The sequence below is a fragment of the Prinia subflava genome, chromosome 1 (genome assembly GCF_021018805.1).
Source record: "Prinia subflava isolate CZ2003 ecotype Zambia chromosome 1, Cam_Psub_1.2, whole genome shotgun sequence".
Lineage (NCBI taxonomy): Eukaryota > Metazoa > Chordata > Aves > Passeriformes > Cisticolidae > Prinia > Prinia subflava.
The window spans coordinates 46,132,269-46,146,385 of record NC_086247.1 but is presented as its reverse complement, the minus strand read 5'-3'; the positions used below and the strand labels follow the sequence as shown (position 1 = coordinate 46,146,385).

The window sequence follows — 14,117 nt, the reverse complement described above, 5'->3', positions numbered from 1 at the left end:
GTTTTCTGGACAGTAGGCTGGATAGGGCTGGTTTCTTTATCATTGAACTAAAGCAATAGAGAAACAGATAGGTTTTTGTCTGATTGAATTGCCAGAAGCAATGATAAGATTATAAGATTGCAATAAGCTGGCTTTCTTTTCCTCTTTTCTCAAAAGCAAAACAAACAAAAAAATCAGAAGTAGCGGGCACAGTAATCTTGGAGGCACAGATACCCTCTTTTGTTAGGAAGATGGTATTACGTGACAGAGGAGTGTCCTACAGGATTACCTTTGTGAGTAATGTTATTGTGAGAGATGCTGACAGGCTTTTAGAAATCTTAAGTTCAAGAGGAGAACACTGCAGAGTGCTGGAATCCCGTTATGTATTAATACAGGTATTTATACGGCCCTGTATTCCATCTGCACCCAGAGGTGCTTAACCCCTGTTCTCTTTTCCCTCATGGCTTTTGATTGGTACCCCTGCACAATGTGGGCTACATCTATGTCAGATAAATTCCCAGAGCCTTTCCAGGAGGGTTGGGTGGTTGCTCCATAAGGCTTTGTATTGGCCTATCTTCATTACAAAAAGACAGTAATAGGTGGAGTTGTGGTGAAACCAGAGTAACTATTGTTAGGGTAGGAGTTGGTATAAAAAGGCCAGTAATTCATGGGATTGTACTCAAGAAGCTCTTTTCCCAGTTTGCTCAGCTCATGCCTAGCAGATTTCATATGATAGATAGCCCTGCAGAGAGAGTGAATTGGCAGGATAAAAGCTTCATGCTATGCCTCGTGTAGACTTGTCAACTTTTGTCCCTTTTTTTCCTAAATTTAAGAAAAAAAAATTGAAAGTCACTGACTTAACTGGGATAAAACTATGATGGTGGTCTCTTTATGTGAAGTAGAAATAGTCTTTCAGATGGTTGGGAGCTGCTGTCTGTGATGCAGCTCTTGTTGCAGTGCTTGTTCAGAGCCTTTGGAAGACCATAAAGGGAAGGGTTTTTATGTGGATTCATCCCAGCAGAAAGGAGCTGCCATATTCCTATGGTTGGAGCCCCTGAGCTCATGGCTCTGAGAGGCCTGGTGTGGTGCTGAGCTATAAATGATGCTCCATGACAACTTTTTCCCCTCATGCAGTAGCACTGAAACGCCACAACACTAAACTGCGTTATCTGTAGGGCCATAGGATGTGGGTGATAATGCTTCATCATAGCAGCACTGGCCACAAGTCAAGAACAGGGGTACAAAGTAATGTTTTCTGTCTCAGCAATTGCCTGCTAAATGACCACAGACAAGTTTATTGAGCAGGACAAAATATAACTGCAGGTCTTCCTCTTTTAAAAATTGCTGAAATAAGCTATCTTAAAACAGGTGATGAGCTGAAATACTCTTACAGATCTACCTCTCTTGTCCCATATAAGCTCATGGTAGTGCATTGGGGAGCTTCTGGTTGAGAGACTTACATTGCTGCTTGGTATAGGGTCATGGAAATGTGTAAATATCTGGCTATTCCAAAGCGAAACACTTCTAAACTTTTGAAAAAATAATCTTCTGGTACTACAGCTTTCTTCTTTGTCCTTTTAAAAGGATTGTGGCATGGTGGTGGATTATTATAAACTGCTGCTTCAAAACAAGTTGCACTGATGTACTGAGAGTGACTCAAAAATAGCATATGCTTTGTGGGGACCAGTTAAAAAAACCCCACTTGAGCAGTGAGAGAAAAGAGGAGGAAAAGGCTTGTTGGAGTTTTTTGCAGAGCACTGCTTGGGAAAGTCTCTGGTTGCAGCATATGGTGTGTTTTGAGCCACAGTTGAGGTGGCTCATTGAAAAGGACCAAACCTAATACCAGAAAAGGGACTAATTTCATGTGCTGACTCAGTTGTGAAAATTCAGATTAGGAGACAGCAGTGCTCCGCAAGAAAACTTTTACTTTCATTCTGTCTTTCCATAGTGCATGACTGCGTGTGAGAAGAAGAGTCTTATTATCTTTGAAAACTACAAATTGAGTAACTGAAGTCACTGATAGTCCATATACTTAACATATAACCTTGCCTGAAGTACAGCTGTAAAATATCCTGTGCTTTTTTTAGAATAGTTGTATGTCAGAGTTGTTTCGTTACAATGTGAGATTGGGGTAAGATAGAAGGAAGAGTTGCTGAAAGTACATAGTATGTTTGGCTGATAAAAGCCCCAGGATAAATTTCTCAGGAAAAAAAAACCCCAACAAATTCACAAAGTAACAGAAAGCAGACAACTGTAGGATGTGCACTAAAAAGTGGTACAGACAGGTGGCACAGACACGCCTCGTCTAGAGTGGGCTCCTTGTCTTGTGTTGCCTAAATGCCCTCTGGCCAACGTGTGGCTCAAGAAGCCTGTCTTTGCAAGAGCAGAGTAATAAAACCAAGCTTTTCATTGCCAGTTGACCATGTTTTGGATCTTTCTTTAGACATTTAGTCTAGCCTTTCTGAGCTAGACTAAATGTCAACTCAGGCTTGCTAGTGGGGGCAAAAATAGAATGTAAAATAAACTAGTGATTGCTGTTCTTTAGAAACAAAAGGACCAAGGTCCAAAAGGACCTCAGCTCTCTTTCCATGCCTGTGTGTCCAGTGATTGTTGGACTAATACTAATCATTAGTATTCACTGGCCCAGCTTTGTACAGGTGGCTAGACCAGATGCTTTCCCTAGGTTACCATTCAACATAAACCATCCTGGGACTTGAAAGCATTCACTGAAGCAAAAATATGTATTCTTAAATCTATAATAAACTGTATATAATGTATTTTACCTTCTTCACTTCTAAGATTCTTTATAACTGGTTCTAAACCACCCCTCCAATAAATAAAACATCTTTTTGGAAACACCAGGTGATGCATGTTTCAACTTCTGCATTAAATGGCTGAAACTAGAACACAAACCACTAGAAACTTAAAATGTCAAATTCTAATTTTTTTTCTCTTCGAAGGAGAAAAGATATTATGCCCTGCTGCTTTACAATTCCTTTTTTTTTTTCTAACATGTTTACTGGATATGAAGTTGGTGGTTTAAAACAAAATTTCAGTCTTTAGTCTAAGGCTAGGGAAGACTTCTGTTATAGTCAGTATAGACTGGATGTTGTTGATGCCACTTTTTCAATAGCCTCTTACTAGTCACAGACACCTGGAAACATGCTGCAGTAGACAGGAGATGTGTAAATGACTGCCTACCACCTGAAGTCTTTCTGAAACAGCCCACACTTTTCAGCTTTGAAAAACAGTGTTGTTCTTTTCAGATTGTTCCCACTAGGTTTATTAGCTCCTGGTTGTGTATAACAAGCTTCTTTTTTCAGGGCTGTGATAAGTACATCGTATGTAGTGACACCAGAGCCCAACTGAGATTTCTTGAGAAGCTCGATCACCTAGAAAAGCAGAGAAAAGATGAAGAGGAACGTGAAATGTTGCTTCGAGCAGCCAAGGTAAGACTCTAGTTTTCCAAGGAAGTAGTCATGTCCTCTAGACTGGTGACCATCCTCAGGTTTCTCCTACTTCTGCTTTAAACATAGTAACCATTAACCCTGTCACTGAAAATCTATGATGTTGATGACAATTGAGGCTATACAGAAAAGGATTTAACATATTTAGGTTTTTAAAAAATTCCACAAGATTTCTTTGAAATGTGTGATGGAGTGAACTCCTCTTTTGAGATTACTCCTACTGGTCAAAGTGAAGTAAAAATCTAAAAATGTCCTTGCTGTATCTCTTTTTCCCTCTGAAACAGAAGCCTGGTGAGATCTACCAGCCTTGCTGGTGTATTTGTTTTCTGTAGACAAGTTTAGAGGGCTAACCTTGGAGCTGGTACCACAGCATCCATGAAACCCTGATGGAGCTGTTGCTAGTATAGAATAAGTTTCTTCTCTCTTCACTTCCCTAAAGAAGAGGAGAAAAAAAACCCTGCAACTGTAGATGTTGCTTCATCAGCTGTGACTTGGCCATCTTCTGTTTATTCTTTTCTTTTGGTTTCGTTTCATGCTTAATTCTGGAGCCACTTGGGTGGAAAGCTAATCTAGAGTTGAACAAACTGTGTTGTGCTTGCATGAGTACAACTCCCTTTCTTTCCTATACTTCTTGTCCTTTTTAAGTGTCTGATGCTGACATGAACAACATCATGCCTAGACTGGACCTGACTGACAGCGTTAGCATCATTTTCAGCTTAATCTTGCCTCTGGCTAGAGCAGAGGCAGCCGGCCCAGATGAGGAGGGGTGTGCACGTATGTGCATGGAGGGGGATGGAAGCCAGTCTGGATTGAGGCATTCCCCCCTGGAGCTAAATCTTTCAGTCACCAGAGAAAACTGTCATTTATTAAATATTTAACAGATAGGATGGTGTTTGTAATTTCTGTTCAATCTTTTTCCTCTCCCTTTGGTAGAGCCGTTCCAATAAAGAGGATCCAGAGCAACTGCGGTTAAAGCAGAAAGCGAAAGAGGTAGGACATTCCAGTTACCATGCTTGCCTTTGTGTGTTGAGAGAAGGTTGGCAGCCCTGTCCTGGCAATTAGGTCAGGGTTTATTTTGCTGCTGCATACCATTTGCAGAGGCCTTGGGGAAGGACAGGAACTGCCACAGGCAAGGGCAGTGCTTCAAATGAGGTCAATGAATTATGAGCTCTCTTTTTTTTTTTTTAACATTTTATTTTTGCAGTTTCAGTCCTGTCTCGAAACAGTCCTTTGTAAACTGCAGCAGTACACTTGGTAGGAATATAATGTGGGATTAGAAAAAAAAAAAAAAAGAAACTTTGAGATTTAGCATCTGGGACTGTACAATAGGCTACATTTTTCCAGGGTAATTGTTCGTTTTGTAAATCTGATACTGCTTATAATTCTTTGGCTGGGAGGCGGTACTGGGATTTAGTTTTAAATGGAAAACGCCTCTGGCTTTTAATTTTCTGGGCCCAGCAGTTTTCTGTTCTGGAATGGAGCCCTTGTTTCACACAGTTCATGTTTAGCTGCAGGGGTTTTAGTTTATAGCTTAGACTGGTTAAGCTTTTACTCCCAGAGGCCTCTGCATAGCAACTGTAGAAATCAACAAATAAGTTCATTTATGTCTGCAGCCTCCTCTCAGTAGCTGACTTTTTACATTTCCCAATATCCATTTCCTGACTTTTCTAGCCTGAGAGAAAAAAGCTCCACTAATTGGAGCTTATTTTAATTGAGCCTTAATATTGGATCTCACTGGAGTTGCCCCCAGAGCTACTGGGAACAGAATGAAATGAAAGTACCTAAGGTTGAAGATGTGTGTGCGTGTGTATGTGTGTGTGAAATTTTTCACTTGACCTACAGATTCTTGTCCCTGCTGAATAAATCATCAAGCCTGTTCACATTTCTGATTAAGGATCTGACAGCAGACGATAATAAAGACAATTGAGGTGTGAGACGTGTGATACAGAGCTGAAGAAATCGGTTTCTATAGTTACTTGACTGATTTCATGCAATTTTTAAGGATCTTTGTGCTAAATGAGAGTGATTTTCTGAGCAACCTTTTTCCTTAACTGTGCCTCTTGAACTATGAAATTTGTTGTTGCTTAACATTGCTGCACTTGGCTCCTAGGTGCCAGCAGCAGCAGCAGCAGGTTATTTATGAATGCTTTAAAGGCCCTTATTGTTTGGATTAATGTAGGAGCCCAGGCAAAACAAATGGAAATCCAGTAAAATAGTATTTGAATCAATGCTCTGGATTTGCACCACAGTAGATGAAATTTGTAAAATGAGAGAGAAGGAACTTGCTTTACTATCTATCTTTTAATTCTTTATTTCTGCTTACCACTCTTTCTTCATTCCTGCAATTTGTGAGTACAAAGTTGCCCTAAAGCCTTTCCCAGTTTGCCTCTAGTGCCACCAGGATCAACAGTCAGTGGGTGATGCTAATCTGTCTTGTTTTGTAGGTGACTTTACCTCTCCATCATCTGATCATTTCTAGATGTACTTTCTTTTAATAAAGACTGCAAAGTAATTAATTTATGCAGCTTCTTTTCTCGTTTTCTGAACAATAATGTGTAAGATCATGAAAAATATTCTGTGTTTTGCATATTTAGAACACAAAGAAGGTTAGGTTGGATTCACTGATATTTTTCATGAAATCTCTTTTAAAAAGTGGCATAGTAGTGTACATAAAAAGGAGCCAACAGAGCAGAGAAGGCATCTAAGTTTAGTGCTTGGTGTTCTAATACATGTTGAGTTCCCCTCCTTCAGTGCATCTCGTCTTGTGCCAGACTAACACAACCTGCATCACTCTTTGTACTGTGTGTTTCTCCATGCTGTGCCACTCCCAGAGTGACAGTCTCCAACTGCTCCACCAAAAGAAAAGGAGACAGATGTGCCTCTTGGGGCAACACAGATCTTTGTGTTGGTATTCACTTGCCCTCTGTCCTGCTGCTTTGTTCTCCAGAGAATGAGGCAGCCAGAAGGTTCTTCAAGCTTCACATGGAGAAGGGGGACGCCCACCTTCTGTGCCAGTGGTGCTTTTTCATCTGAGACCATCTTAAGATTGAGTGGAAATGAGAGCAAATGCAGCTGGAAAAAATTAGCACTTTATTGACAGTTTGGAGAAAACTGGTCAGCGCACATTTGCATTGAAAAAATGCCAGCATGAATAGGACTGGAATAAGAGCAAAATAAAAATCAACAAATATCCCAAGACTAAAACTGGTAACACAGAAGCATGATGTACAGTGGGATAAAGGCTTGAAATGGCTTACTCTTGTCTGTCTGTCTTGTCATGTGGTTATAGTTTGCTCCTAAGGAACCGAACTTGGAAACTTTGATTCCTCTGTCAGCTGGAATCAGATCCTTTCCAGGTCGCTCCAGTCAAGTATCTGCTGGAAAGCCTGATCTGATTGTCTGCTTATAATTCTTTAAGAATTAATCTGGACCTCCCTTCCTCAAAGCTGTCTTTTATATGTTGATGGTGACCCCCTGGGAGAGGGGAGACCGTGTGGAGCAATGGCACTGTAGAATGTTCTGAAGCAAAGTTTCCCAAAATGCAGGCTGTACATCCTGACAATGAATACTTATAAATCCAGGATGTGCTGTCATCCAGTAGCTGGAAGCAACATCTTAACATTGCTGGAAGTACATCCAGAGACTCTGCAGTGGATTCTTTTATCCAAAAGGCTATACATAATTGCTGTGACCTTTTCATCCTTTTTGCATGACCTATTGCCTCAAACTTCCCCTGTGCTAAGTCATTTCCTTTCCTATATTCTTAGCCTATGTAGCTTGCCATGAATTAAGTCTGTATTCATTTCCCTCTTTCACCTGTTTCAGCAGATTTTAATACCTATGGAAAGTGCACATTCCTTCTGAGACAGCTGCAAGGCTTGCTCCAAGCTGCTGCTTTGTGCACTCAAGAATTTTGTCCTTGCTCTCCTCACGGACCAGCTCTTTGTGCAGTGGCGTTCCTGCAGTCTGGGTAAATTACCCCTGTTTTTCATTCTGCCTTATCTGCCTCTTCAAACTGACAGGATGCAGTCCTCTCATTGTCCCTGATGTTTGCACTATTAAACCATAAGTTTTTTTAGGTGATTTCTGCTATTTCCTGTTCTACTTTCTACAGTGCTTTCAGTTACAAAGAAAATGTTCACTCAATGTGATTCTTGTTGCTGTATTTATAGTTTCTGAGCTTTCATCCTCTTTCCTGAAATGAGCTTTCCTAAATTGAGTAGATGTAGGATACTGTCAAATGTGCAAGCCAGCCATATGAACAGTTCATCCCAGAAGACCTGTAAAAATGTCAGTATTAAACAGTGTGTACTATAATTCTAAATATAAACTTTGATCCCTTAGAATCATTTAGGTTGGAAAAGACCTCTAAGATCATTGGGCCCAACTGTTAAACCAGCACTGCCAAGTCTTGGACCATCGCTAAACAGTGTCCCTAAGTACCACATCTAAATACTTTTTAAATCCCTCCAAGGATGGTGACTCAGCTACTTCCTAGGACAGCCTGGTCAAATGCTTGACAACCCTTTTGGTGAAGGAGTTTTTCCCAATTCCTTTGTGTTTCTGTCCATCCTCTTCAAAAGTGAGTGTTTTGTAAAATGGCTTCAAGCAGCTTAAGGCTGAGCCTGGGCAGACCTTTCAGAATATATCTGGGCACGATACCTGCTTGGGGTTGAGCAGGTGAACAGATATTTTACTGAGAGCATTTTTGCTTATTTCCACCTTTATCCCTCTTCTTACCTTGTGTCACCTTGCCACGTCTGTCAGTGCATTAAGGGGAGCAGCTGCATCTTGAGCTAGGGGAAGGAGTGTGTGGAGCAAGCACCTGATGGACAGCAGATTTGCCTGCCCTGTTTCTTGCTCTCTCAGCAGCTCTGCTCACTTGTGACTGCACAGATCTTCCCACTCCCTTTTTCCTGCCTGCTTGACGCACTCGTGCATTTTTTGACACAGATACAAGACGGCAGTAGATGAGATGCTGAGAAAATTCAATACCTTTACTATCAACTGACTGGGAGGAAAATGGCAAAACCCTAGGGTTTTTGTAGAGACGAAACAACCCCTATAGAAAACATCAAACAAAGAGCCATCATGATTCCAGTGCGTTCTTGGCCTTACATGGTAATGACTGAATTCTAGTTGTTCTGTAGTATCTTCTCAGCAGTTCCCATCTTTTTTTCTGTTTCATACAACCTTCTAGCTCCCTTATTTCCTCTAACATTCTCAGGTAACAAGTTACTGTAACTTGATTCTTTGCTGCTTGCCCTACTGCCTCCAACTCACATTTTCAAGCTGCTGGTCTTCTTTTTCCTTTTGTGCTGCTTCTCTGTCTAGTCTTCTTGACCCAATGGTTCAAATTATTTAAGACCACTCTTGGGGCAGGGTAGAAGTTAACTATAACCTCTCAAAAAAGCAAGTACAGAATGCTGCAAGCAAAACAAGACCTCATTGTGATCAGCTGGCTTTTTTATGAACCTTCAGTGACATCCTAAGACCTTCTGCTTCATTACCTGATTTATATTATCTGTATTGTTCTGTAGTGTTTCCACTGCTTGTGCATGTTTTGAAAAGCAAAAAAGCAACCCATGATAATCAAAGACATAAATTTTAGTAGCTGCAATGTTGCCTTACAAATTACAAAGGGCAATCATCAGAGATGTTGTGTGTTACAAGTCTTGTAGAAAGTCAGGAGCAGAAATTCCACGATGTGTTAGATTATTTGGTGAGCTACAAAGTGAACCACGTCTGTTTGTGACACTCATATTGGTGTTTTGAAGGAATGTGAGAAAAGAGCAGCTGAGACATTGCATCGAATACCCTAAAACCATCTGCCTGAAAGATGATAATAACTATCTTTAGTGAAAAACAGCCCCCCCCCCGAACTCCATTAAGTGTGTTCTTGGATTTGCAAATAGCCTTTTCTCAGTTTCTCTCAGAGACAGAGAATGGACATATAACCAGTTGTAAGTATGGCCTTAGATTAGAAATTTGCTAATAGAGGTAGGGCTGAAAGTACAAAAAGAAAATGATAATGAAAATCTGGAGAGTTGTCTGCCAAGAAATGCTGGGTGGACTGCATGATGAGATGGAGAAACCTGCCTGCTGATGGTCATTGAACAGTCCTCTCCTAAATGATAGCATCTGAAACAAAACCTGCTGAATACATTGCATTGGTGTGAGTGCTGTAGTCTGTTTCTTGTTCTTGCAGCAAAATTGAGCTAAGCAGTGTCTGAAAGTACATAGAGAGCTTGATGCTGGATGCCAGATACCCAAGAACTTCCCTGGGCCTCCAAGTGAGGCAAGCTGATGGGACTGCACAGGGGAAATCATGTTCCAAGTGTCCTAGAAAGCACCGAAATATATCGATAATGGTTAAGCAAACCAAAAAACTGGTAAAAGGAAATACACACTCCAACACATAGGAAATTCTTACCAAGTGTGGGCAAAAGAAGGAGTCAGGAAGTCACTGTGCCCTTGATTTTTTTCCTTGAATGGAGTTAATTATATATTAGGAAATATCAACTCAAAATACCATTTTTTCCCCCTCCTCCTATGGGTAGATTACTTTATGGCTATCCTGGAAAAATGTTCTGTTGTTCTCCCAATCATTTTATTGCACCCTTTTATACAGACAAAGCACCTGGTCTTGGGGCACACAGCCATGGTAGTAGGGCCTTTTCTGCCACTATGGGATATTAACCTGAAAAAAACCCTACAGGATTACATACAGCTCTATTATAAGTCAGGACTGCATTTCAAACCAGTGCATGCTATTCTGCCTTTCTGCTGTTAAATCTAAATTACAACAGAGGGAAAAGTCAGTGGAAACTAATTGTATGGCTAATTAAAACAGTTTGAAAGGAAGCAATTGCAAGAAAAGAAATTGCATTATAGGCAAGAGGAGAGGATGGTAAATGTTTAAATATGCAGCCTCCAAGTGTCAGTTTTCCTCAGAGAATGTCCCCCATATGAGAAGCCTGCTATTCAGCTGCATTCAACCTGTAGGGCAGAAAATTTTGTATAGGAAAGGTAGAGGCTGGAGGCAGTAATGCTCATTGAGCTTTATGACAACCAGTGTGAGAGGCTTGGGATTGAAAGCAGATTTTAAGGTTTATTTTTCATTTTCTTCTCAAGTTCCTTAAAATGCTTAAAGGGAATGTGAAAAAAAAATTGCAGTTCTTTCTTCCAAAGACAATGAAGAGAGAAGTGACTGAGAGCAGTAGACAACTTTCAAAGCACTAAATAGAGGACATAATGAAACCCAGTGAAACCTTGCTTGAAAAAGCTGGTCAAAAAGAGAGAATGGATACAAAAAAGAGAAAAGTCATTTCAGTGGGATAAATGGACCCACTAAAAAGGTACCTCTGTATTTAGTTATTTAAAAATACACAATAAAGGCCAGTAAAAGGCTCAGATAGGTCCTGAGGTTTCTCTTTCACAGATGTGAGCTAGAAAAAGGAAGGCATTGAAATTTGATCACGGTTTCTTTGACTTAGGTTGAATTTTACTATTTTTTAATTTATTGTTTAGTTTCTTTGTTGTGGAAGTTGATAGGATTGGGAACTTCTGTCTCTTTTGTATGCCTATATTTCTTTTTTTTCCCCTGCAAATTCTTGTTCATCTACTTTAGTGCTTTTATTACTCCTGATGTACTTATTGCTGGATAGCACACATAACCCTTAGGCATACATTAAGTTGTCTTCAGCCTTCCCTGGTTTCCTTTCCTGCCAGTTCTTCTGTTAGTTTAAATATTTATTTAATCTGTCCTGTACTCTGTCTGCTTGTAATGTCATATGTGGAGACATCCTCACTTTTTACTTAATATTAAAGCCAATATCTTTTATATACATTTTTAAGTCTTTCTCTTATATTAATTATAACCAAGTCCAGAATTGTGGTGTTTAGCCACATCTGTCTTGCCAGCATTTCTTCTGAGCTCATTTACATCCATGGGGATGTATTTATTTGTTATTGCATTGCTAAGACAATTTTTTGGCTTTTTTTTTCTTTCCCAGGCATAAGTTCTTAGTGTTAAGATGAAGAGAGAGCTATCTTTTCTCTGCTCCTCAGTTTTTTTTCTTAGTAGTTTGTATATTGGAGAGCCTGCAGAAGCAGACAGTGGTATGAATTTCTCATGCCAGCACGATGCTGGCATGTTGTCTGCTGGACAAGGTCTGCCTGTCTGTCTTTTCTTTAACCTCAGTCCTGCTACTGCTCTGTGAGCCCTGGCTAAGACAGGTGATCTCAACTCTACCTGTAGAAAAACCTTCCCTGGTAAAACCGTGTTTTGAGGCTCTAGAGAGTAAATGTTTCATGTACTTTGTCTTCTATGAAAGCTTATGCCAAATACCTGTGACCGGACACAAAGGCTTTAATTTACTCCTTTTCTGAGGTGAACTTGAATTCAGCTAGATAACACTCTTTTTTCCCCTCACCTTTGATAATACAGGTACCTTCTGCTGTACACATCATGAATTAGCTGCTGTGAATTAGTTGACTTTATTTGTAGCAGTGTATACTTCTCATCAGTTGTGTTTAAGGGATCCTTCCTCTTTAGGGCAAGCCTCGAGATTTGCATAACTTGCATTGTGGAAGCTCTGATCAGGTACTCTGATCACATTGTCATGTACTTCATAACCAAAAGAGTTTAAAACCAATCTGCAGTATTGCTTTAAGTAAAAGTTTCAGCATCTCATAGCTGAAGTACTTCTTGTCTTCTTATGCAACTTGAAATTTATTTTTTAATAATAAAGTGCCTCAAAAATGTTGTTGGTGTAATGGTAAAAATAGATTTTGTGTATTTTCTGAAATGTGGGGTACGAGACATAAATGAGAGAATTTCTGTGAGCAGGAAAAGAAATATTTTTCTCAGAGGATTGAGTGAAGAACAGAGAGGTCAATTTTAAAACCTTTCATTTTGTGTGATTACAGCCATGCTGCAAATGCCATTTCACTATAAGGAAGGACTTTAAAACATACCTTATTTCCTGATTTCTGCTGCAGGTCAGATTAACTAAAATGGTTATTGTGTCACCCCAGAGATTCCTGCTTGCTGCTAGACCAGACTTTAAACCCTATTTTTATTATTAAAAAAGCCAGCAGCAACAAAGACTATTTTACGAGTTCTGAGACGTTTTCATAGCAATTTGATCTTTATACACAGTGTTTTAGAACTTCTTGTACTGCAATTCTTAGCACATGTGAAAACCAGAAAGTGGAGGGGAAAGAAGCATGAACATTCATTTGCCATTTACCTGGAACCCATCCCCTCTTAATGCCCTTCCTGGGGAAGGAATTTTGAATAGAGCGTGTGTTGGGGTCTTGTGTTGTGATGGAAGAGCAGCATCTTGCAGCAGATGAAGTAGGTCAGGTTCAGGGGCAGCCTGCTAGTTTGGGGGTTCTGATGTATGGTGCAGCTTCCCCCTACTCCTCTGGAATTGCCATCACACACTTCTGTCTTCAAAGAAAAAAGATTAATCTGCTGTCAGGATGAGTATGATGGTATGATTTCACCTGGGTGTGACAGTTCTCTTTGTATCCTATCGTACTCAAAGACACCAGTGTTAATCAAACTGACCTCTAGAAGGGAAACCATGCAGCTTCTGTATGCTACATTTTAATAAAGTGTATATACTACTTGTACTGTCCCTTACTGCAGTGATCTTTCTTCCCTAACTTACTTGCTACAAAACTAGCTGTTAAAGAAAGATGTGACTCTGCATAGTCACCTCTTGCTCTTTCCTAATCTTGTTTAGGAAATCTGGCAGTAGTTAGCCAGCCAGTATCATCGGGTATCCCTTGACATTATATGCCTGTCTTCTCCTTATTCTGTGCTTTTAACTGCTCACACAATGTTTAGACACTTAATCTGCAATTTTTAGTGGAACAAAACTTGATGAAAAGATGATTTTGCTGGCTTCAGCAGGGTAATTTGGGTGCCTGCCCATATTGCTTAATGAGGATCTGTTGAGTCCATTATAGAAATTAAGTGTATAAATTCATTTGTCTTAATTATATTCTCAGAAAAATCCCTGAGATGTGTAGAATGCAACAAGACTGTGATTTTTTTCTTTTTGCTCCAAACCCCTGGTGAGATCCTGTATCATTTGAAAAATCCATTGACTAGCTAGGAGGTGGAAAATGTATTGGAGAGAGCAGATGTTGGTAATGACGTGTGATTCCAGCATTGTCTTGGGAATTGCCTGGTCGAAGATGCATCAGTTATGTTTCTAGAAAGTGCATCTTTTTTACACCATCCCCCAAGTGTCATCCTCTCCTTTGTTACCTCTGCCAGCACTGCCCTCCAGCAGCATTGCTCCCTCCTGCAGTGTGTCTGTGCCAGCAGCACTCTTGGTCCTCTTGAATTTCATAGGGTAAATAAATGGTGATGGTGCCAAGGCACTGCCCACTCCTCAACCAGAGCAGCATCCTGATGCTCCACCATGAGAGCCTCAACCCACCCAGTCCCCTCCAGCCCATGCTGATGCCAACCCAAAACCCTCTTGGTATTTAATTCATAGCTCTGCCTTTTGTCCTCACTCTTGACCATGGCTGCCCTTCAACAGCAGCTGTAAAAAGGAGAGAGGGGCTTATTTCAATGCTCCTTGAAGCCAGAGGTGTTCAGCAGCCACACGCTTTTGACAAGTCTAACCACAGTAGAACTGGTTGGTG

At 40.4% G+C, this 14,117-nt stretch overlaps 1 protein-coding gene across 1 annotated transcript in view; it reads left to right on the top strand.

Annotated features, from left to right (window-relative positions):
• TAF4B (TATA-box binding protein associated factor 4b) overlaps positions 1 to 14,117 on the top strand; it is a 73,299-nt gene that overhangs the window by 43,162 nt on the left and 16,020 nt on the right. Inside the window, exons 12-13 of the mRNA XM_063395151.1 lie at positions 3,303 to 3,428; positions 4,380 to 4,436. Of these exons, the coding sequence (XP_063251221.1) occupies positions 3,303 to 3,428; positions 4,380 to 4,436 (183 nt within the window). The remainder of the gene's footprint in view (positions 1 to 3,302; positions 3,429 to 4,379; positions 4,437 to 14,117) is intronic.